At 43.1% G+C, this 25,512-nt stretch overlaps 1 protein-coding gene across 7 annotated transcripts; it reads right to left on the reverse strand.

Annotated features, from left to right (window-relative positions):
* Window positions 1–349: 349 nt before the first annotated feature.
* KDM5C (lysine demethylase 5C) lies at window positions 350–25,512 on the reverse strand. Of its 7 annotated transcripts, none has more exons than XM_063294185.1 (27): window positions 24,452–25,512; window positions 21,938–22,015; window positions 20,615–20,737; window positions 20,162–20,332; window positions 19,722–19,853; window positions 14,939–15,062; window positions 14,671–14,852; window positions 14,112–14,270; window positions 13,760–13,879; window positions 11,184–11,342; window positions 10,877–11,058; window positions 10,226–10,388; window positions 10,018–10,137; window positions 9,615–9,809; window positions 9,345–9,526; window positions 7,573–7,697; window positions 7,020–7,167; window positions 6,646–6,742; window positions 6,155–6,513; window positions 5,887–6,025; window positions 5,616–5,813; window positions 5,373–5,513; window positions 4,349–4,885; window positions 2,991–3,048; window positions 2,525–2,742; window positions 1,310–1,513; window positions 350–1,194 (listed from the first exon to the last, which is right to left on the reverse strand). In XM_063294185.1, the coding sequence occupies exons 1-27, from the start codon at window positions 24,995–24,997 to the stop codon at window positions 1,186–1,188; spliced, it is 4,869 nt and encodes a 1,622-aa protein (XP_063150255.1). In that variant the 5' UTR covers window positions 24,998–25,512; the 3' UTR covers window positions 350–1,185. The 7 variants fall into 7 exon arrangements, with proteins under 7 accessions (XP_063150255.1, XP_063150254.1, XP_063150257.1 ...); XM_063294184.1 differs by having other exon boundaries at window positions 19,722–19,856; XM_063294187.1 differs by having other exon boundaries at window positions 5,616–5,795; window positions 19,722–19,856; window positions 24,452–25,511.

Here is a 25,512-nt window from a genome sequence, read left to right on the forward strand (position 1 = left end):
GCTTTTTGTCATTGGCAATATATTATTTTTGCAAGAATAATTGCAATTCTCTAACTCTAATGATGTGTATCTAACAATTGGAGAAAACAAAATAGAATTATCTACAACAACTATCAGTAATGTGAAAGAACCATTTCACACTACACCTCACTGAGAACCATGATACAAAAATCCAGGCTTTGAAACAAGGGAACAGATATTCAGGGCTTCTCATTACTCTATGGTCATGCTCCTACACAGTAGGAAATTAGAAAACAAGCTACTGACAACATGTGTGAAACTGGGCATGCTCACAACTGCCACCACCAACTCTATGACCAGGTCGCCTTTATCCCAAGATCCAAATAAATTTGTTAACCTCCAAAGTTTAATAATAATAAAAAAATCATAATACAATAAAATAACACACCCCTCCCTACCCCCAACATCCCACCCTTCTCTGCTGGAGAAAGTAAAGGAAAACACTAAAAAGAGAAAGACAAAAGATTTTTAGTGTCAGAGCCTGAGGCAGTATGGGGCCCATGATCCAGGGGTGGGACGATGAGGGTGGAGTAGTGGCTGAGTGGAACTAAAATATTCCTTGCCTTTTCCACCACCCTACAGAATAAAGTGGTTACCACGATTCCTATAAAACCCAACAGGGGCCAGGAGGAGGATAGGGGTGTCTAGGGAGAGCTGCCCCTCTGTGCAACAGGAGGTGCTGTCCCTGCAGTATCCAGGGAATGCTGGTACGAGGAGGAGGATGCGCCCCTCAGGAGGGGTCCCAGTTCCTTTTACTGCCTGAAGCGAGGAGCTGGGCGTAGTCCCAGCACATTCTGCTACCACCCGTGCCAGATCTCTGCAAGGCTTCAGTCCTTACAGTGACGCAGTGGTGCCCTCAGCTGCTTCTGCCAAAGAGAACATGGGCCCTGCTTGTTGGTGACCCCTGCAATGCCTCCCCCTTCCATGGTATCAACAATACAAAAGGAGGAAAAAGAAAATAAAATATTACATCATCTGAAAAATAGTCTGATGCAGGGCCAGTGCCAAGTCCTGGGGGTGGGGGGAGATGCAGCCTGCAGCTTCTAGGGCTGGGTGCCTCCCCATGCAGAGTGCTAGTCAAACCAACAGGGTGACCTGGGGCTGCCAGAGTCCCTTACAGTGCAGTAGAGTCCAGGAAGGGGAAATCCAGGCATCTTCTAGCCGTCACAACTGCTAGGGAAGAGGCAGACAATTATGATAGGTTAGGAACTAGCTGGCTCGTTATCAAAAACCCTGCGTGCCCCATAAATGCCCCCACAACTTGGCGACGCCCATCTTCTTCACTTACTCCAACTCCATTGTGGCTGCAGTCTGTGCCTGCTGCAGGGGGAGTGCCACACTGGGACAGCACTGGGTCTGCCCCCCGGATCTTCTTTGGCTCTAATTCCTCCTTAGGCAGGGCTGGGTAGTCACCACGCTCTGTCTTGCGTTTCCGCCGCCGCTCTGAGTCCCGGCCTCGCCCGCGGGTGACACGCCGCTCTGCTTGTTCCAGCTGGAGGACAAGAAATCGGGGACTGAAAACTAGGCCCATGCTTGTAACATACATGTGGAATCACATAGATGTATTTTATAAACACAATACTGCGGCTAAAAGGCATAATTACATACTCATTTTTTTCACGGTAATTACATGTTTCTGGCCATCAGAGTTGCAGTTCTTGAATAGGGGGAACCTGTTGATGCAACCACTGCCCCTCTCCAAAACACCGAAGGTTTCTATGAGCAAAAGAACTTTTGCTCATTTCCCATCTTTCATTTTCCCTCCCCCCTAACTGAAGGCTTACGTATTCCCCACTATATAAGAACCCCAACAAAAAAACAAAACCTGTGAACTTTTATGGACACAGATGTAGCTACTGAGAATATGCTTGATGTGGAATACACCTAGAAGAAGCAGAGGGCTAGGATGCTGCAATTTTGTCCCTCTTGGATGTTCCAGAGATACCAACTGCTGCAATTACTAAAAAATGGGGGAAAAAAACCTTTAAAAAAATCTAGGTTTCAAAAATGTTCCACATGAAAGTAAGATCCCTAAGAAGTTGTTTCTCGTTAGCTGTTAGCATACAAATCCTCTCCTTTAATCTTGTATGTCCCAACGCACTTTCACCAAGCCCTCCAAACAGATAATATAACTTTTCAGTCAAATGATTTCAGCATTAGTAAGTGATGTAAAAAATCTGCATTCAGCTTTCCTGGCTTGTACCTCTGTTTCTTTTATAAGCCATCACAGCAGGAAGGAAAACCATTTTGATATCTGCAGTTGATTGCCACTGTTTTGTAATAAGGCAGCATACATATTTAATTTTCCTGAGTGACACCAGCTTTCATAGACTCTTTTAAGATCTGTACCCAGCTCCTAAGACACTAAAAAAGTGGCAGATGTTGTGGCTAAAAATGCTTCAGTGGCCTTTCTGTCAAAGAAGTGGCTGTAACGCATTCACAGAGAAGACATGGAAAAGAGTCACAAATCCACACATGAGAACAGCTCAAAGTGTTTGCTGACCGTAAGAATGACACTCACATCCAGCAGCTGCTGGAATTTGTCAAGCTGGGGTGCACAAGCAGCCTGTAGCAAGCGCCAAATGCTCTGGCTCTCGTCTAGCGTCACCTCGAGAAGGTCCCCTTCCATTAGCAGCTCTTCCAAGGGTAGACGGACAGCATCTGCCAACTCTAGGACAGGGCCCTGCAGCTGTGGCAGGTAAGAACAAAGCATCTCCAGGTCTGTAAGGGAAGCACAAAGATACACTACTGACGTAAAGAAACAGAGCTCCACCTCCTTATTTTTATCACAGAACAGGGAATAATCTTCCACAGAAACTGTTAAATAAGTCTCAACCCAAAGTGATGGGGGGAAGAGAAGAACAGCACCCAAATCCATATTTCGGCACTTAGTATTTTAAAAGAAATTGGGAAAACAGGCTAGTTACTTATTCAGACTTAAAAATACAAGGACTTTACTAGAGTAGTACCTGAGGCACAGGAGCTGTTCTTCTCTGGAGTTGTGGCATCTCCATTCTCTAAGGATATCTGAGAGAGGCGAGGGAAGAAGAGTGAGGAAAAGGCTTTCTGAGACACAAATGCAATTTCCACATCATGCCTCCCCCTGGCCCTTTAGGTTATGGCAGGGGCAGGGGCAATGGCTCTTGTTGAGATTCACTTGGCTGTGTCAATGCAGGGTAACACAAAAGATATTTTACTGCATTGCACTTATGGCAGTGAAATCTCAGACAGATTGGCTGAGCTGCTATGATGGCAAGGAATATTCAGCTCCTTCAGAAACAAAACTGTGGGCAGTCTAGTTTCCTTGAGGAGGAAAGACCAATATAAATACAGTATAAATACAGTATAAATATATAAATACAATATAAATACAGGCAATGTAAGTCTACAGAAAAAGTTGGGGCTTAAGAAACTGTACTAAACGAGAGCCAGTGTGGTACACTGGTTGTCAACCTAGACCAGAGAAACCCAGGTTCTAGTCCACCCTTAGACACAGAAGTTCCTGGATGACTATGCCAGGCGTGTTCTCAGCCCTGCCTACCTCACAGTGTTGCTGTTATGGGGAACAAATGGAAGGACAGAGTATTGTATGTGTCATCTTGTGCACACACAGGAAAGCTGAGGTATAAATCTAACAAAGAAATTGATCAAAAAGAAGGCAAGAAAAACGTTCTGGTGTTTGAGAATATGAACTGTAGGTTAAGGGGAAAGAGTTAAGAGTACTTAAAGCGAAGCCAAGTAGACAGTGCTGTGAGAAACCAACAGGCAAAGATTGCATCAGAGCCTGAGAGAGAGAAGAACTGGACTGAGAAGCAGGAAGGTGTTAGTTTTTGAGAAATTCTGCCGATGGCAATTTCTATCATGAATGGAATAACGTGGCCAGGACAGTGAGAGCAAAACAGCAAGACTGTGTGTCTGTGGAGGCCCACGTATGTTTATTGGCTCCATGTGCTCATCTAACTCAACCAATTATTTGACTTTTAGTACAGGAATAATATTTTAAACTACAAGCACGATGCAGGAGTGGTGAGAGAATTTTGTTTCTTAAACAATCTTAAACAAATATCTGGTTTCCCTTACATATAAATGCTTCTGTAAAAGGAAATTAATAGTTGCTTCAAATCTTCCTGGTTCCTTCATTAATGACAATTTTTTCAAAAGCCCCAAACACAGCAGGCAGGCTCAATTCTATGAAGGGTCCACGTTGCAAGTCAGAGCCCCAAATTCTCTCCCCGGGAAACATCTGCAGCGAACTGGGCGCCTGCTTTGCATTCCCCTTGGAGAGCCAACTAGCCAGGCCAGAAGAAAGCTCATCTCCTGCACTCACCTTTGTTTGTTCGTTGCAGCTGCTCTCTTTGAGTGCACCTGCGTCCTTGGCTGAGTCCCCAAGCAGTCGCTGCCGCAGCTCTGCTAAATGTCCCAAGGCAGCAACTACATCGGAGGAGGCCAGGAGCTGGCGAGCCCGGTCCTGCCACATGATGGCTCGCTCAGTCAAGCACTGAAGGGCTTCTCCCTCAGGCAGCCGGACAGGAAGTTTCTGCAGAGCCACTAGCAGAGCCAGGATTGTCTCCAGGCGGGGCCGGCGGGAACGCTGGCAGAGAGGACACAGGAATTTTGCTTCCCACTCCCACCAGGCCGGAGAGGGCCGGGGGTTGCCCAGGCGGGGCCAAGCCACACAGGTGGTGTGGAACCAGTCCTGGCACAGTTCACACTGCAACATAGCAGGGCTCGGAGGCTGGGAACACACACAGTACTGGCTCCCAGAAGGGCTATGTGTGGATGGCACAGGCTTCTGGGCATTTGACTGGCGGAGGCGGAGGATCCCTGCTTTCTCCTTCTGCTCGCCTTCTTTGAAGACCAAGATCTGCTGGCACAAGATTAATGGCTGTGATTCTCTGGGCCTCTTTGACCCAACAAAACATGCGCTTTCTTCTTCTTTTTCTTTAGTTTGGTTTTGTTATTTTCTTTAATTATTTTTTGTATTGTTTGGTGTACTGTGAGCTGCGTGTTATTGAGTAAAATAAATACACAACTCCAAACAAGCAATTAGCAGTCACTGAGACACATAACCTCTTCTCCCCAATTGTTCCATCTAAATGATTCTCCTAACAGTAGCGTCTGTGTGTAGTTTTGCCTCAGTCCTTTTCAGCCTCAACATAATAGTTCCTGCAAACCTTTTAGCTGAATTCTGCCCTCACCAATACCTAGAGCTTGACCAATGTATCAGGTAAAAAGCAATTCATCTTAAGATGACCAATCCTGCTAAGCTAGGACAGCACAACCAAGAATAACAAGCCTTGCATGCTATTAGTCACACCGACACCCCCACACTTCCTAAGCCAGTTACTCACAACAGAGCCAGGGTCCCTGAGGTCCTGTGCTGAGAGGCCCAGGCTCTCTGTGTCTGAATTGTAGAGGCCTGGCTCCTTCTCCCGCTGCCATTTGGTGCGTTTGACACTATCTGAGTCAGCATCAGCGCACGGGCACAGCACCTGACAGGACAGAAAGACAGTGAAGAATAAAACCTCTGGCTCAGAGGTTGGACTTTAAATCCCCATCGTCCCCATCGAATCTGTTCAAAAGGTACCCCTAACCTCAAGCAATGTGTAGCAGGAGTTCTTTTTGAGGAAGGTCTTGGAGGCCTTTTCCCGCCAGGAGTGTGCAGTAGCCACTTGTATTTCCAAGTGATGCAACTCCTCCAAGTGCACTGGCAAATCTCTACCCACAGCCACAAGGCCCTCCAGGTCATCCAGGCAGGGGTAATGGTCTCCGTTCTGTGAAGAGGACACAGCCTAGACTAGAGCACTCTGGCGTTGAAGCAGCAAACTCACATTCCGCTGCCCCAGTCCTAAGGCTACAGCCCACCTGGATCTCCTCCACATCAGCAATCCAAGCCTGTGCTTTAGATAGCGCCTCCTTGAGCGACAGGATATTGGGTAGATGCACTGGGATGTTCTCTGCCTCCTTGATGATGGCCTCCAGTGTAGCTGGCGAATGCTTCTGCCTGCAAGAGATCAGGGATGGGCAGAAGGACCAACCAAATTGTCACAGGACACCTCTACAAAGCAATGCTTGGCTGCATGGGGAGGAACCTCCCCTTGGGAGCCGTAGACTCTGCAGAACTTAAACTCACCTGGCCTCCAGGCACATTTGTGCCTTTTCCTCCCAACGCTGGGCAATGGTGAGCAACTCCTGCAACTCAGCCATAGCCTTATCCACAGCAGGACTAGGGGCAACCCCGCAGCCAGAAGTGATGAGCGCCCTCATGACAGACAGCGTAACCTTGTCCTGGGGTGAACGCAGAGTCTGCTTGACCTCTTCCAGCCAGACCGCCTGCTGCACCTGCCTCTCCAGCAGCTCCATCTCTGGCACCTCCACCCCTAGCCGTGTTCCTTGTGCCAGCAGTTTGTGCAGCTCTGGGGAATTGCCTGAAAGATCTTGTAGAGCCTCTTGAACTTCCACCTGGAAAGCTTCCACCTTCTCCAACACGTCCTAGAAAGTGACACATGGCAATCACAGCCAACCCAACCCTGCAAGCAGCAGGTCATCCAGACACAGTACTGGTTCATCCCTTTATTCTCCCATTTATGGTCAATAACCTTACCAGACCTCTGCGCTGCTCACCTGGACCTCCTTTATCTGGTGCATGACGCAGGGCAAGTTCATCATTTGCTCTAGGAAGGCACGTAATTCCTCTACCGTCATATGGACTGATGGCTCCCTGTAAAAGCAAGCAGGAAAAAGGTGGGATGTCATTAAAATTCCAGAAAATAATCTGAAAAACAGCTTGACACGAAAATATCAAACAGAAAAAGAGAGGATACTATTAAACATGAGAAAAGCCTTCCTGAGAAGGATAGTTATCTATCAGAAAACAAAAGCAAGACTCTGAAAAGGCTGCAAGGCTTCACCAAATGATTTAAGTTGAATGACAGGATTCTACGCGGCATCTTGTCTTATCAATACAATTCTACTTAAAACCGACTCTCTGCACTCACTCTGTTTCTTGGATACTTATCAGACCCAGGGCCTCTGAGACACACTTCTCTGCTTCACTCAAACAGGCTTTGAGCCGATGAAGAAGCTCATTCTCAGGGAAGTTCCTCTCACGTGCCTCCGACTCCAGGGCACGCAACTCCTCCAAGGCTGCAAAAGCACAGAACGTTGTGGCATCCAGACCCATTTGATCTGCCCAGCTATACTAGCTACTCTCCACTCCATGGAAGAAGCAAGACTCTGAGTTTTATCAATGACAGTCATCTGGCCTTCAGCGGCTTCATCATTCCTCCCATTCCTGACTTCCCAGTCCCCTTTGACCCAGAAGCCTTTGTTTAGGACTCAGTACTACCCCCTCCACTCCCATTCCCCCAAACATAGAATCAGTAAGGATTCAGGCTCTCCTCACAACATGCCTGAACAAACCTGACAGCAATTACGTGGGGCCTCGAGGGCACACAGACATTTCCTCCACCAAGACCCCTGAGACCCCTTTTCATTCTTAAAAGACCTCAGTACATTAGAATCAAGGAGCCCAAGGGTGAGATCACCTACTTCTCTTGCGTCCATCTTCCACTTCCAAAGCAATGCGAACTTTGTTGGCCCACGTGTCAAAGCACTCAGCTCGGACCTTTAATTTATGTAACATGGCTGGGAGTTCATCCAGAGTATACCGATACCTGAATGAGGAAGGACATTCAGAACAAAAAAACTGTAAATGTATTCATAATAGAAAATTGCTTCACCTCAGTAAGTCAGCGCCACAAACTATGCTTTTTCACAACACTGGCTGCATTCACACTGCGTTAAGCCATAATTGGTTTCTCAAATAAACATACATGGAAGAACCACTAGGAGAGCTCTTCCCAAATCACCCTGGACCGACATGATTAATGGGGATGGTTCTCCTCAACTAGCCCATTATGAATAAAGGAGACTCCTGCGCTCAGGGTCTCCGAGTCCACCCATGTCTTGTTGGCTGAAGGCTAAAACTGCCTCAGAACTTTATTGGGGATGGGAGACACAATATACAAGGAAGACCATGCTTATAGAAAACCTCTGTATGGTGCAAGACCGAGGTAGAGGATCCATTTTTGCCCTCTTGATCTCAGCAGCTTGCTATCATGGTAGCTTTCTAGACTGACTTTGAGGTTTAGGAAGAGGAGGTACAGTGTTGCAACGGTTCTCCTTCCTCCAGGGCCACTTCCACTTGGTGTTGTTTGGTGGAGGGGGCCGCTCTCTCTCTGTTCTTACTTAACATCTACATGAAACCACTAGGTGAGGTCATCCACCAGTATCAGGTCAGAAATCATCAATATGCTGATGATACTCAGTTATTACAACTCCATTCTAGGCTGATGCCATTAAGGTTTTCAGGGGGTGAAGGTTGTGGAGGTCTGGAATGAGAAAAATAGTTTTCAGCTCAACCAAGCAAAATGATGTTTCTGTGGGTTTTGGAATCCCCTGACTCTTGAGGATTCTTTATCTCTTGTCCTGGATAGGGTTGCACTCCCTCAAAAAGAACTAGTGCACAACGTGTTGGTCCTCCTGGATTCTCAGCTCTTGCTGAGGTGGCAGCCATGGCAGATCTTTACACAAATCCATTTTACACATCAACTGCACCTGTTCCTGGATTGGGAGGCATGCTCATGGTCTTGGGCTATGGCATGGTTGGGCTACTACAAGGCACTCTACGTGGGGCTGCCCCTGAAAATCACCGGGAAGCTGCAAATGGTCCAGAGTGTAGCAGTGCAAGTAGTTATAGGCACACCTCAGTACATGCATATAACACCACAGGCTTGCAAGCTGCACTGGCTTCCTATAAGCTACTGAGTACAATTCAAGGTGCTGGTTATCACTTATAAGGCCCTTAATTGCACAGGGTCAGGTTATTTGTGGGACTGCCTGTCTCCAATTATCTTTGCTTGGCCCATGAGATCCAGCAAGCATGCCTCAGATCCCTTCTATGAAACAGTATCACCTGAGGGAAGCTAGTAGGCATACCTTCTCTGTTGCAGCATCTGCCCTGTGGAATATTTCCCCCATGGTTCAGATGAACCCAACCCTTTTTTACTTCCTTATGGCCCTGAGAAACCTGGTTTTTTCCCTGAGCATCCAGCCAGAACACAGGATGAGCCTGTCTAGAATGAAAGGTTTTAAATGAGATATGTGCTGGTTGGTCTCAGTTAATCAACTTGTACTCCTTTCTGTTCTATGTAAGTCACCTCGAGTGCCTTTTTGTGAATTGGGTAGCCATATAAATCTAACAAAGAAATGACCTTAAATTAAGATGACTCATTCATGGAATAGCCCACGTTTCTACTCACCTGAGGTACTGCCTGCTGCTCGGGCACTTGCAGAGGTCATTGATGTGGTAAAGGCAGACAAGACAATTTGGACAATCATTGCAAGCCAGTGCTGACAGAAAACAGGTTGTCTTGCATTTGTCACACTGGCGCTCATCATCCGGAAGCAACTCAAAAGCCTCTCGCTCTGCTTCAGTGATTCCCTGGGGCAGGAGGGAAAATTGATGAGCTGCTTGATCACTCCCAACTAATCCTGGCCTCAGATAGTATTCACTTGCCCTGTCAACCCACCTTATCAAGGAGAGCCTTTCGCAATTTACGTTCCTCCTGCACCAAGATAAACATCTCCTTGTGTACAGCAGCAGCCAAGTTCAAGTCCAACTTTTCAGGGCAAGCAGCCATTTTGCAGATAAGCTCTTCATGAGAGAAGACACAGTAACGGCGAAGGCGTCGATAGTGCTCGATGCACTGGCGACCAGCTGGCAACTGAGTATGAGGTAGAGGGGGAAAAAAGAAATCGAGCAGCATGCAAAGCATTTTGGCTCTCAGGAGCACCAGGCACAACTTTCACAGCCCAGAACTATAAACTGCAACCCTGATTCTCCATTCCTGAATCCTCTTCTGTGTTACCACTGTGCCCTTTTAAAGAATTACAAAACCACACATGAGAAATTCCTGCTGGTTATAAACGTACCCAGTCAGCAGTGCAAAAGTTGACTGCTTCGGCAAAGTTATAGCCCTGGTTGAAGCCACTGTGATAAGCTCTAGGGAACGTAATAACAAACTCTCCAGCACACTGATTGGTCCGGACGACCTACAGATGCAAGAGAAGAGAACCAATGAGAGCAGGGACTGTTTTTAAAAAAGGAAAAGGCACATCCAAATGCGTAAAGATGACTCACAGGGACGCCATGAGCCATGAGTGTATTAGGGTTCATGAGTGTCACCAGCTGGTGCAACAGGTCTGGCTGGCTCTCAAAAAGCTCTGGGGTCAGTTTCTTCATAACATCTTCCAGATGTTCAGCTGCAAAGGATGGGACCCCATACCAAGTCTTAGGTTCGCCCCTAGAAAAATAAGCTCATGTCAGAAAATACCGTCCAAAAAAAGGGAGAGAAAACTGAAAGAAATTGCACAGGAAGATAAGCAATAGGTTGACTCTTTCTGACACTTTTTTAAATGGAGAGTTCAACTGTAGTCTTCTTAAATCAAGAGGAGTTGAGTTTGGAGCAATATTTAATGGTTTTGAGGGCTTGCCACCAAATATCAGCGATACAATCAGGGTCATTAAGGAACACAAATGGGATGCTAAAGGGCCAGATACCTTAAAAGGTCCACCCATTTAACCGTATACAAAATGCCATTAAAACAGACTTTACTTCATTAGTCTTCTCTTTCAATTCTTCTCTTGTACAAATTAAAAAAAACTGCAGGTTTGAATTGCTTTAATAAAAATTGCTGTCCTATTTCCATTTGTGGAAATCACTATTGCTACTTCACTATCAAAAAGTTGCTCTAGATGGCAGATATATTTCCCTCCCTCCTGAAGTCTCACCAGTGGAGGTAGTTAATAGAGTAACTCCAGTGATCCTCGATGTGCCAACAGAAAGCAGAGAATACCATGCCCACATAGAGCCATGGTACCTTCATGCCTGAAATATCAGCGTTGATGTGGCATAGCACTGACTGCTTCAGCACCGGCATCACATTGAGGTTCCAGCCGCTGGCTGCATACTCCTGCAATGCAAGGCAAGGGATAAGAAAGAAGGTGGGGCCAACCACAGAAAGTCAGCCTTGATGGGCAGAACCAGACGTTCCAAACATGGGAAAAAGGAGACCGCTGCCTTACAAAGGGGACATACTTCTTCCTCTGGAGACAGCTGCCTTTTGCCATCATTGATGGGGAAACCACTTCCAAATTCTTTGGAATGAATGTCAGCCCCATACTCCACTGTCACATCCTCTTCAATGCTATTCACCAAGCGCCAGAACTCCTTTTCTACAAGTTCTGTGGGCACCATCTGGGGAAGGAAGTAGGAGAAGCAGTTAGGCATATAGAACCTATATCCTTCCAGGGAAGGAATGGCAAACTGAAGACAGCTCTGCTAAAAGTGGAGCCAATGACCACGGCAGAATGAAGAGCCAGCAAGTGGACTGGCTCTTCCTAATTCCTCTCCAGACAAAGAGAGGACTTGAGATTGCCCACCAGTGCTCCAGATGGTTGCTCCTCGCAAGGAGACCACAAGACAGCAGTCTCCGTGGGTTTAGAGCTCTGGGAGACGGGGGAATGCCATCTTTGCTCAAATCACTGTCGGCACTTTTATGGACACTGGGTTTGCATACTTCCTTTTCTAATCACTTTCAAAAACTGCTTTTCAGCTAATAGGAACCTTTGGACTGACATGTTTTATAGCACCGGGTGAGTTTCCTTCAATCCTTAGTGAAAGAAGTTTTAAATACAAGTTTTAAGGACTTAAAAAAATTCTTTTTTTGGAATAAAGAGCAAAAGGGTGTTTAGAACGTTGATTTTGGAAAGTTATAAATAGACTAAGGGTCCCGATGGATTTGAAATAAGATTTTGAAATGGTAAGAATCCTTCCCCTGGGAAAATGCTTTTGTTTTGAATTCTTAATTAAAAAAAATAGGATGGGACTTTGAGGTTGGACACTAGAGGCAACCAGAAGGAACTAAAAATCTAAATACTACTAAAACTCTCATGTCTGTCTGTTTGTAACCTTTAAGTGGGCAGAACAGTGCATCATAGGCTAACAATTTTTGAACCAAAGTACCTCAAATGGGCTAACTTACAGAATGCGTCCAAAATCCGGGATCCGTGGCTCCCATGGAATTGAAATTTGGCAAATTTTATAAAACATTTTATGACATAATACAAAATATCATAAAACATTTCCTATAGTCAACTCCTGACATTTGACTGTGCTATACAGTTCAATATGAATGATACAGGCTATTTTCAAGGCAGATAAACCTCTGAATATCTTCCTGAATTTTTCCAGTAAAGGCAGTACATTAGAAGTTCTGCCACTGTCAAAGGCATTGAGGAATCAGGTAAGGAAATATCTCTGAAATGATGACCCAACGGGCCACGGGTTGTCTAGTTACAATTAAAGGAGAAGAACACTTACTTACTAATACAGAATGGAGAAAAATACTTTAAGATTGGATGTACTGAAGGATCTTTGTGAACAATGGACCCAGAAGTTAATTTTAAGAGTGTCTGCCATTATAGACAGACTGTGTTTAAAAGATGTTATGGAAGAAGTTTTACCAGACAAGACTGGGACTGATTTGAAAGTGGATTTAAAAATGACACGCTACAAGAATGATATGGAAAAAGGTGTTACACTGGATATACAAATGAAATTGGTTGATGTCTTAACAAACCGAAAGAGTAACCTGGATAACTTTCCTATGCTGGATTTACAAAACAAAGTTTTGAAAAATTTTGTGAGAAGGGACAAAGAAAAAATGAGAAGAAATCAAGTTCTAGGACATTATTTTAAGGGATGAAAGATCAACATTGTTAAAATTAAAAGGAAGGAATATAAAGTTGGTTTATCTGATCAAGGTTAAAATAGGTATGTTGTTATCTCTTCTAATCTTTAATGGACTTTTGCTGCCCAGGACTGAATAACGAAGCTTTAAGGCAGCGCGTCCCAAACTTTTTTCTTCATTACCCAAAACTGCTTATCAGAAAGTCCTTTTTACCCAATGTAGGTAAAACACTTTAAGTCAATTTAAATATTTCTGTTGTGATTGGGTAATGGGTTCATGTGCCATTACCCAAAGAAAAACCACTTTTACCCAATTTTGGGTAATTGACCCAGATTTGGGAAGCACCACTTTAAGGTTTTGTTTATAGATAAGAGATGAGATATGGGAAGAAGAGATTATTTGTTGTATTTTAAGGGAAGGTAATAAGCTACTAAAATTGTTTATACTTGTTGTGATGAAGTTATTTTTTATATATTCCTTTTTTCTTTCTTTCCTATTTTTCTATTTTTTTCTTTTCTGCACTTTTAATTTTTTCTTTTTATTCTTTTCTTTTCTTTTTAATTGTAATATTTAATAATATTACTATTTAAAAAAAGGAATATAGTCCCTATATCCTCAACTGCAGGAAACTAGAAACACACATGATGAAATTGCCAAGAATGGGATGTAATGTTTTTGGTTAAGAACCAAAAAGACCCAGATGCAAATCCACACTCAAGCATGAATCTCACTGAGTAACTCTGGGTCATCACTCTCTCTCAGCCCACCTGCCTCACATGGCTGTTGTTGCTGGCTTAAATTGAAGATATTCTTGTGTATAAACACCTTGAGTCTCTGGAGGAAAGATGGGATATAAATGCAATAAATAAACCCATGGTTGATATTACTTGTCCGTGTTCACAGCGAAAGTAGCAAAACTTACGTGGACTGGCATGTTGAAGTAGTCAGCCTTGAAAGAATCTGCCATCTCCCCAAAGCTCTGTAGTGTGTATTCCCGAGTGGCCTGCTCAAAGCCAAAAGCCTCTGGGGGACGCTTACACTCCTGGGAAAAAAACAAAACGGGAAACGTGTGAAAGGATTCACAAGTAATTATTTTTGGCAACCCATACTGAATAATAAAGGGAGTCCACGTTATGCTCTTGAGTAATTTTGTAATCAATAGCTCAAATTTTAATCTCAGATCTCTCTATATCTGATCACAGTTTAAACCCAGAAAATCTGATGAGGCAAGAATCTTCCTTTGGGCCTGACAGAGGCAGATTAAGATTCCTTACCGCCATGACACATTTGGGACATCTCCAGACACCTTTAGGAATCTCAGGTAAAGGAGGCAAGAGGCAGAAGATGTGATAGTTGTCATCACAGCCATCACATAACAGCAGCTTGTCATCCTCATCTCCCCGCGTACATATCCGACAAACGTAAGATTCGATCTAAAAGAGAAGGCAAATGTAAGAAATGCTGTCTTACATACAAAAGCAAACACAGATTTTGTTCAACATTTTTTGGGGGGTGCCTTCAAATACTGACTCCTGGTGACTGCCTACACAAGTCCCTGCAGTTTTAAATATACCCAATTTTTTTTTTTCAGGCAGTAACTACTACTTCAAAGCAGGACAATATGCAAAATTCAGCCAAACTATTACTTCCTTTCATGCATTTGTTAAGCAGTCAGAAGGCTATGAATATTATGCCAGAGCTCACAACTGCCAGCTACTAATTTTCATTGGCCAGTCTGGATGTATTATGATAATGAAGAAAAAAAACCCTGATGCTTACAAAAAACAGAGACACACGGAACTGAACTTGACTGAAGTGAGAACTCAAACTTACAAACTGAGTGTTGTGATTGCGACGGAGGCGCATTGTCATCTTGGTGCAAGGTTCTGGACTGTGCCTCAACTCCTCTTTTGTATTTGCATAGCCTCGGGGTGAGGTGGGCTCCAGCTTCACCTCTGAAACAGGAGCTTCCTCTTTTACTATCACCGTTGGGGGGCACTCTGGCATCTCCTTGTCTACATTGGGAAGACATAAACTTAGAACCAAGAGAACCAACTCCTCCTTTGGCTCCCTAATTGTGGGGCGAGCCCTCCATTCCCACCTTTCTTGCGCATGTTCTTGTCCTTGGCTACGAGCCCCAGACCCAGCATTTTGGGACCAGCACCATAAATCTGCAGCTTCTTCAATTCTGGGTTCTTCTCAATGTCTTCCTCTGTTGGCTCTGGCTGCAAGAAAGGTACAGTTAGGACAGAATGACAATATGAAGCCATGAACCTTAAAACGGTGTTTCTGCTTTCTGAAAAGATTCTCAGAAAGCAGCAGCAGCAGCAGGGGGAAAAAAAAAGAACAGCAAACAATAAATTGAGGTGTGAAGGAGGAAGAACTAATTGTGGAAAAATAATTGGTTAATGCTAGACATTGCTGAGATTGTGACCAAACACCTGTGGCAGAAATGTCATCTTGCTTTGGCACAACTTCTTGGCTAGATACACCGACAGGGTGAGACATTCCCAGAATGCATTGTACAGTGAAGTAAAGCAGCACATATTGGGGCATTTAAGCCACATCTCCTGTTGGATGGGGTTCGAGGACTTCCAGCCATGAAGCAGAACAAATAAATAGAGTGAAAGAGAGACAGGAGAGGTGGACAGAACAGGAACAGTACCCATGCCTGATGCACTTGCTCGGGTAAGAGAGCTGGGGCGTTCGCAGGTTCAGGGCATGATTCAGATTCCTGCAAGAGGGCGACAAAATGTGTGGGGATTGGGGATCAACAGGGCTCTAGGAATAGTTGAAAGGGCATCAGCAGAAGAAATAAAAGGGAAGGCCATTGTTCGATTATAGTGAAGGAGCTGGATACCATTTCCCCTTAATGGCCCAGAGTCGCTAGGAATCAAGCAGCACATAAATTTGATAAATTGTTGTTGTTGTTGTTGTTATTGTTAGAAGTATAAGGACTGTGATGTTTTACAAGAAGAGAGCTAACAAAGGAAACATTACAGTAACTGGAGAAGACATGGGGTTCATGATTCTTTGAAAATTTCCAACATTTCAAAGATAAGGAGAGAAATCTCAGTGACTTTTTATTTCCTATTTTAGAAAGGAAGAACAGAAGCATAAAGGTTGTTAATCAGGAACACAAAAAAACTTTTAAAAGTAACTCTATTACCTTACCTCTCTTTTACATAAATTAATCAGACACACAATGTAGACTTTGGTCAGCTTTTCAATAAAAGCTTTTGCAGAAAAGACTGGGATTCCACTTTCACGATTTTGGGGATGGAATGATGGAATCAGGGGATAGAGGTAAGTTTCAGATTTTACGGTGAGGATCTGCATTGGAGATACATACTTGTTCTTTTCTAATTTTGAGAGGAGGATTCTGCCTCCCTGCATTCAGATGTGCCTTCTACTACAAAACTGGAAATACACTTGGAGACTAAGCTCCAGCTGCACATTCCCAGCAAGAGACTCGACTTACTACCAATCCCTGGAAAACCACTTAATAATCTGGAATCAGGTAAAGATTGACAGTCTGTCTAATAAGGCAGTTTGGAACAATCATCACCCAAAAGGCAGGAGTGTATCTTTCTCTGACCTTTGAAGACCTGTTGTCTACCTGAGTCCTTGGATTGAAAAAGACAGACTTTTTACTCCTTGAATATGTAATTACAAGATTCAATGTTTCCTTAAACTGATGCAAAATCAATAGCCACACTTTTTTTCCTTTAAAAACAAACCCAGACACAACAGAAGTGCAGATATACCCCAAAGATCTGATGAATAGCAACTAACCAAAAAGGCTTACAACTAAGTTGTTAACCCATAAAGGTAAGTTAGGGAGGGGAAGCAGATTCCATTATACAAAACAAACAAGCAAACCAACAAACCTTATATATTTCAGGCTTTTATCCACCCACGTGTATAACTGAGGTGTGATGAATGACTATTCTAAAACACTCTCAGACTCATGAGCAGGAATGCAAAGATATCTGATTTATTAAAGAATAGTATGCAGGATCACAAAGAAAGCTGAGAATGATAAAAGCGTGCCAAATGCAAACTAAAAACCCTCAGAGCAAATGAGATCCCTCCCCCTGTAGAATCTTCCCAAGTTCACAATCCCAGGTGCTCCTAATGGCTTCTGATGGTCTGCGAGAAAAGTCCTTGAACAGAGCACATAACCCAAACACATTCCATTGTAATGAACACAGATACAGAGCTTGGTACAAGGTTTCACAGCAGCTCCCTCCCAAACAGAAACGCGCGTCAGCGCCATGGCATGTGAAACGTTACGATGTACAGTGCACATTGAAACAGTGAACATGACATAAGGTTTGTGAAGACTGCCCTAATCCTGGAGGGAAATGCCAGGTGACACATGTCACAAAATGTGCAGAAACAAGACAAAATCTTACATCTGATTTATATGCAATACAGAATTATATTTATATCTCCGACTGCTGAAGCCTCTTTGTAATTAAGAAAAAAAAAGCAAGTTAAAACCAGAAACATACTTTTGTGTGTGTGTGTGTTCATTCTTTAACAATTAAAAACCTATTGAAAAAGACTGGTTTTAAAGGCCTTTTTAACAAAACAGTGAAGAGGTCAGTCCTTCCATTCTGTCCTAACAGCCAGGAACCACACTGAGACAAGGAATAGGTCTCTAGTGTTTATTACTGCTACATTAGACAGAAAATCCTAACAAACTGAAGAAGCGTGGGAAAAACCCAGACAGATAAACCCCAAAAGTTAAGGCGGGTCTGATCTGTGTCTCTTTGAATGGCTGCTCAATTCCTCAGTACTACGCATGCGTTCTCCCTGGATAGGGGCCCCCTCCTGCTCGCCATCAGTACTCATGACACATTCAGTGGAGAGCACCTTCTATGGATTTGAAGAGGTGGACTTCCAGGAAACGAATGGCTAACTCAGCAGAGCTGACAACTGTGGCAGAATGAAGAGCCAGCAAATGGACCAGCTCTTTGGGATTCTTCTCAGGACAAGGAGAGGACATGGAAATGCCCACAAGTGCTCCAGGCAGTTGCCCCTCGCGAGGAGACCGCATGACAGTGGTCTCCGGCAGGTTTATTGCTCTGGGAGAGGAGGGATTGCCATCTTTGCCCAAACCGTGGTCGGTGCCTTTATGGACACTGGGTTCACATACTTCTTTTCTTAATCACTTTTAGAAAGTGCTTGTTAACTGCTTTTCAGCTATTAGGAACCTTTGGAGTGACAAGTTTTACAGCACTGGGTGAGTTTCCTTCGATCCTTAACGAAAGAAATTATACAAGTTTAAGGACTTAAAAAATTCTTTTTGGGGAATAAACAGCAAAAGGGTGATTAGAACATTGATTTTGGAAAGTTACAAATGGACTAAGGGTCCAGGTGAATTTGAAATAAGATTTTGAGATTAATTATAAGAAATCTTCCCATGGGAAAATGCTGTTGTTTGGAATACTTAGAAAAAAAAATATATAAAATGGGATTTTGAAGGTTGGACACTAAAGGGAACCAGAAGGAACTAACAATTACAGTTAAAGGAGAACACTTAAATTTGACTTACTAATACAGAATGGAGCAAAATACTTTAAGATTGGATGTACTGAAGGATATTTGTGAACAATGGACCCAGAAGTTAATTTCAAGAGTGTCTGCTATTATAGATAGACTGTGTTTGGAAGATAATATGGAAGAGGGGCAAGTTTTACCGGATAGGACTGAAACTGATTTGAAAGTGGATTTAAAAATGACGGGCTATGGGAATGATGTGAAAGAGTATGTTATACTGGATATACAAAGGAAACTGGCTGATATCTTAACAAACTGAAAGAGTGATCTTTTTTATATTGGATTTACAAAAGAGACTTGTTAAAGTTTTGAAGAATTTTGTAAGGGACAAAGAAAAAATGAGAAGAAATCAAGTTCTAGGACATTATTTGAGGGGATTAAGGATCAAGTTTGTTAAGTAAAGGGAAGAAATATAAAGTTGGTTTATTTGATCAAGGTTAAAATAGATACGTTGTTATCTCTTCTAACCTTTAATGGACTTTTGCTGACCAGGACTGAACGATGAAGCTTTAAAGATTTGTTTATAGATAAGAGATGAGATATGGGAAGAAGAGACCATTTCTTGTATTTTAAGAGAAGGTGTAAGTTATCAAAATTGTTTATACTTGTGGTTATGAAGGGGGAAATCATTTCTTTATATATTCCTTTTTTTGTTTTGTTCACTATATTCTTATTTTTCCTTCTTTTCTATTTTTCTTCTTTCCTGCACTTTCTATTTTTTCTTTTTATTCTATTATTTTTTTTAGTTTGTATTCGTTTTTATCTTTTTAATTGTAATGTTCAATAAAAATTACTATAAAAAAAGATTTGGAGAGGCTACACAAAATGCTTAACCCCAAGTCACCACGACACAAAAGATGAATACTATGCAAATCTCCTCAGATAATTTCACAGAGTGGGGGGATCATACTGAAGCACGGGCCAAACCATATTAAATAAATACAGTTAAAATGATTACATGTTACGTTCTTAAAAACTCTCCTATTGCATATAAAATTACATTTGGGAGAATTAAAAAAGGCTCCAGGAGCCTAGGATTGTGCACCTGGCCTAATAATTGAACCTGCTCCTCTCTCAAATAATTGGATGCTTTGTCCCAGAGGGCACGGAAGAGAAATTGATTAATATTTCCCATCTTCATATTCTAGTAGGATTGAACTTCTTTGACAGGTAAGTGGCCTTATCCCAAACCTGGGAATAAATAATGCTTTCTGCTGAGTCAGAGCCCAGGGTGTGTACAATTGCCCTCAGAGTTATGAACTGGCCCAACCCAAAACAAAATTGTAATTAGGGTTGAAGGTGTGTGAGACACTCACCTCCTGTTGCAGACGCTTGGCCCGCCGCCCATAGCTGTTGAACTTGGAAGGCTGCACTGACTGGCGCAATGGGATGCTATGTGGCTTATACTCCTTGTCCTTCTCTTCATTATCAAATGGATGAGTATTGCACTGCTGGGGGAAGGAATAGCATTAAGACTGAGTAAAGTTCTTCACTGCACCTGTTTCTCACTGCTAGGGATTAAAAAGCAAGGGCCTAACCCAACTATCCCATGGAACAACAAAGACAAGACAAGTTTGGATATGGTATCCCTGGGTAGGCATTAGCCCCTGCCATCTTCCCTAGCAAGCTATTCCCTTCCCAGGATAGGAAACAATGTCCAAGGGGAGTCTGTTTTGTACTCATCTACATCTGAGAAGAAAATGGAATGTGAAATTAAATTACAGGAGAACTTCATACTCTGAGACCCAATACTCACCACCAGGTTAGCACCAGACTGGTACATTTCATACGGGTAGATAATACGCTCATAGTGGGAGCGAAGAAGGGAGCCAATATTCTTTCCTGATGGATAGGAAAGTCGCTGGGCCACCCTTGCCCACCGGCGATCCTTGCAGATGGCTTCATATCCACCTTCTTCCATCACAATCTGAAACACAAGAATATTGAAAAACTACATATTATTGCAAGTTCTGCTAATAGCTTGCAATCACATAAACAGACACCTATTTAAATAACATACCTGATTTTAATTATCCCCAATTCCAAACTAAGACCAACAATTTCCCTTCAACATTACCAAGACTCATCAGTAGCACAGATGAATCTTCACTAAATCTGTCAGTGTGAGTAATTAACCCCATTAGCTCTAACACAGAAATTTAACTGTTTCTATAAAATTCTCTTTGGGAGAAATGTAATTATAACTTACTTTACTCAAGCTGTACAAATCAAGGATACGCCTCTCTACGTTGGGAATTTTCAGTGCAGAGCCTTGAATCTCCCAGAATTTTGCAATCTGGTCTAAATAGTTCAGTTTTACCCTGGTCTGTGCCTGGCAATGGAACAAACTGAAGTCAGCCTTTCTCAAGCCAGTAACTTATAACAGCTTCCCATTTAATCATGCATCTTTTAGTATATTTTTGTGGTACTGAGATACAAATAGTTTTAATGAAGTTGAAAATAGTTATTTATACACACTGAAACACACTGAACTGGCCTAGGACCTGTTTGGTTCCATGTATCAACTACAAGATGGGGAGATTTCCTGTAACAGGAGCTTATAAAGCCACACGTGCTATCTATCCCAATGCCCAAGTAGAAGGATTTTTTAAAAAAATCTGATGACATGTCAATATCTGGCCATTCTAGAGTGTAACAATTGGATATAGACAATTGTTTTCAAAACCAAAGAGGAAGGAAAGACTATATATTTTGGGCACGTGCATTACAATAATAGTTCATCTTCCTATTCACATAGTCAGGATTCGTGTGTTTATGTCATGAGGAACACTGCAGTGTTAGGGGCAGGGTGTTGAATTAAGACAGGAGAGGTCTTCAAATTCAAGTCTACTCTCAGCCATGGAAATTCAGAGGGCCAGTCACCGTCTGTCAGTCTAACATACCTCACAGGGATGATGATGCTGTGAGGATAAAATTGGAGAAAAGGACTACAGTATATGTTGCCTTGAGCTCCTTGAGGAAAGATAGGAAATAAATCTAACAAATAAATAGGAACACATTCATTCTAAAAAGATGGTGTGCTTCCTGGGTTACCATCTTAACAGAAGAAAAGTTATTCACGCAAATGCAAATGTATTTAAGAGTGCTGTCTAAGACGCACACACTCATTTCACATAAATGCAAGACAAAGACTTGTGAATTTATTTTGCAAACAAATTCATTCAAAAATATAAAAACCTGGATAATTAAATACATTACACACAAAGAGAGAAGGAGAACTACCTTTACAATAAATCACAAAACCATTCATTCATTTATGGATAAGCAAGCAACCTGGTAATTTTTGGAATCAATTCTTTCAATGACAGTCTGACACAGCACTGGAGGACAGCTGATTAATGCATTTTTGTTTTTTGTTTTTAATTATATACCAATATATTTTGAAATTTATTGAAAATACTCCTGGTAACTTCTCTTGCAAAATGATTTGTGGTTTAGTTAGCCTATTAAGTGTAAAATATGCGAATGGCACTGCACCACTATTCTATTACCTCTTCTGCAAAGGACTCACCTCCAGTTCATTGAGCCTCTGTATCCGTGGAGTAAACCGGAAGTTATCCACTTCCACAGCAAAGGGAGGTTGCCAGTCCTGAGGAAGAAACAGAAAGGCAATATAATTAGAATCCCAGTATCATACATTTCAAGTCTGTTATCAGCTCTTCAAGACAAGAGTTCCAACATTTTTTCTAATACATACATACCACATTTAAGGGTTAAGCTAAGCATCTACCCTCATAGTCTGAAAAGAGAGAGCCCTAGAGGATCTGAATTCAATTTCACAGTTAAAGAATGTAAGTGCAAGAGCTGATTACACAGACTACTGCAGGACAAACCTGAGAATGAAAGGCCTTCATTTTGCAATGAAACAGTCTATGCAATATTCAGTACTGAAGAGAAACAGGCTCAAGCAGATAAAACTGACATTTGAAGGAAACCTACTTTAATGCATGAACACCTCCTAATGAAGCATGAGCACACTAAGGACTGTCAAGTGCTTATCTTAATCTTTACTGTTTACATACAGGGAGCCTGAAAAAAGCACAGGACAACCCTGATGTCCCTTTAACCAATCTACAGATTTTCTACCCCAAGGCATTACACACTGAAGATCTACTCTTCTGGGGCAAAGAAGGAGACACTTCAAAGGTGGAGCAACTATTGTCATGGGCTGCTGGAGACAGTAAGACAGGGAAATGCCACTGAAGGGAAGGTTATGTGTGTCTGTCTGAGAGAGACTCAAGACTCTCAAAACAAAAGTTTACCAGAAGTGGGTCAAATTGACTATACAAAATTTTGATTTCTGGAAGTTGGAATCACAGGCCTCCCCAATCTCTTGGAGAACTTCATGAATACATATCCTTTCTTGTACTTTTAGTAATACAGGGAAATGTTTATTAATTGTTAATCGTATGCCAAAGTGGGAGGTAAGTTAAGTTGGAAACGCCTTGGCTTCTCAATTTAAGGGCATTTTCATGGTGCTAATTTGTATGTCAAAAACACAATAAAAATGACAGAATTATATTTTCATAATTTTTGTTAGACACGTTAATGTAAATTCACTTTCCAAAACAAAATAAGTTAGGAAATGCTAAACAGTATTTTTCTTAGTCATCCTCAGAACTTTCAAGAGAAGGGCAAAAATGAAGTGTTGCTAACAAGATCATACTTTAGCATTACAATGCTTAAGACTCACACCAGCAAGAAGGCAGGTTCTCCTCCAACTGAATTGTGATAGAAGCTTTTGATTTGAAGGCTACAGACTAACCTGAGCTAAAGTTTACAGCCTATAGAAAAAGAGGAGATTTGTTTTATTTAAACTTACTCCTTCACCATGTGCGCTGGAAAAGCAGATGCTAATATTCTGCTGCTCTAAGGAAAAAAAAATCACAATGGCTTCTCAATGAGGCTTAAAAAGGAGAATGGCAGAAGAGTTTCTTTAATTGGGGCCAAAGAGCAAGAGATCTGCTTCAGCATCTTCTGCACTCTAGTTGCACAAAAGAAAACCAAGTTCCTCAACCATTTCCTAGTCTTTCTCTTGTTCCTTCTTAGAGAAAGGCTCTGCAACTGGCAGTCATACCAGATGTGCTGTCATTATGAAATAATCAAAAATATTATTAAATGGAGTCTTATATTTTTTGTTTTGACTATGATGAGGTTCTCTGCATCAAGAAAATACAGCAGGAAAAGACGTGGAAAACCTCCTTCCTGCTATACATAATTACAGTTTTCGTTTTTTGGATGCAGCTGAGGCCTAGCCGTAGGATGTAGAAGAAAATAACAAAAGTAGGACATGACCCATTCAACAAGTTTTCCAGCTTGGTGAAAGAGTGTTCAGAATGGTAACAGCTACATGCCAACACAGGCACCACCATCATCATAGATATAGCCAGCTTACCTGCACAAACTATTGAACTTATCTGCACAGATGCTTTTGTATCACAAAAGATCATCTAACTTCCAAAAAGCTTATTTGTCATATCTGCTTTCAACATCTACATATGTATATTACTTTTTCCATTACATCATGGAGGGCACCTAAATTTTTCAATCAATTCCATAAAGCAATCTTCCCCAACCTGGTAACCTTCAAATGTACTGAACTACCAAAATTTCTAGTCAGCATGGCCTGCTATGTAAGTTCTACTACCCACTCTATTTTTTCTTGAACCAGGCCTATGTTCAGTTATTTTGTTCAGGCATTACAATAGTCTTATTATTCCTCAGAAACACTGCATTTGTATCCAACATTCAACTCACTCAATGCTCTGACTGTTTCCAGTATCAAATGCTCACAAGAACTATCTAAAGACACACTGGTTCAGGCCTGTAACCCTCATTCACTGACAGATGAGCACTTCAATACGTTCCTTCCATCCAATTCATTATATTCACCAGTAGAGACATCACTCTTAAGACATCACCAGCTCTAAGCACCTGTGAATCACTTACACTAACCCCCAAATACTGCTTCTGCTTGCCCACTGATAGTTTTTTCCAAAATCCAACAGCCCTTCTCAGTACTTACAGCAGGAGGGCGAATCTTGCAGATACCACTTTTTTCTGCGATGGGCCGGATCTTGGCAATGTAACCTAGTGGATCACTGAATTCGGCCCAACTGGGCTCAAAGACAGGACATTCAGGTGGTGGCAAAAAGTCCTCAGGAGGCAACAGGGGGTCAGGATCTCCAGCCCAGGATGGGCCACGTTCCATCCATTCGCCTTGCTCTGCCCCCCATAGGCCACGGTCTGCCTGGTCTGACACTCGAGGCAGTCGAAGAGTTCGATCAGCCCGGGGACCCCCATCGCCCTGTTCGGCCTTGTCACTCCGGGGAGCCCGCTCACCCTTTGCAGTCCGTTCACTCTTCTCCATCCTGGAGGCACGTTCCCCCCAATCCCCATGTTCTCCCCTTTCCCCCGAAAGGCCACGTTCCCCCCTCGAGCCCCGGCTCCCTCTTTCCCCCTTCTCCCCACGGGACACCCAGTCTCCCTGGTCCCCAAGGGGGCCCTTCTCCCCCCAGGTCCCTTGATCTGACCCTTCGCTCTGTTCCACCTGCTCCTCTCTGGACTCCATACCCTCCACCCGCTCCTTGCTCTCTGGGAGGCCCCTCAGGGGGCCATGCCCGGCCCCTCCTTCTCCTCGCTCGAGCACCAGGCCTAACGGGCGGGGGAACTAGGCCGCTCAGCCGAAGCTTCTCTCCCCGCTACCCGGTTGTCAGGGTTTGCCCCTCGTCCTCTCCGGGATCTCCCGGCGCCTTTCCGGGCCCAGAGTCGCTCTCGTTCTCTCCCCTCCCTGAACTCAAGGCCTGCCGGGTCCTCTCGACCTGGCAGCGACCGCCATTTTGGACTTTCTCAATATCCTCCACAGACGCTGCCCATCAACAACAAAACGTCTCCCTCCGCCAGCCTCCGAAGATCCAAAGGAACCTCCTGCAAACGTCTCCACAACCAGCTAGAGAAATCTTTCCAGTGCAAAGACTGCCACTTAGAAGACTCATCAAAGGCCGCTGATTTACGCTGGAAGCTTTAGAAGCAAAAGGAAACAAAATAAAAAGTCCCTTAGGGCCAAGGCGGAAGGATACAACTAAC

This window comes from Candoia aspera, chromosome 2, assembly GCF_035149785.1.
Source record: "Candoia aspera isolate rCanAsp1 chromosome 2, rCanAsp1.hap2, whole genome shotgun sequence".
Classification (NCBI taxonomy): domain Eukaryota; kingdom Metazoa; phylum Chordata; class Lepidosauria; order Squamata; family Boidae; genus Candoia; species Candoia aspera.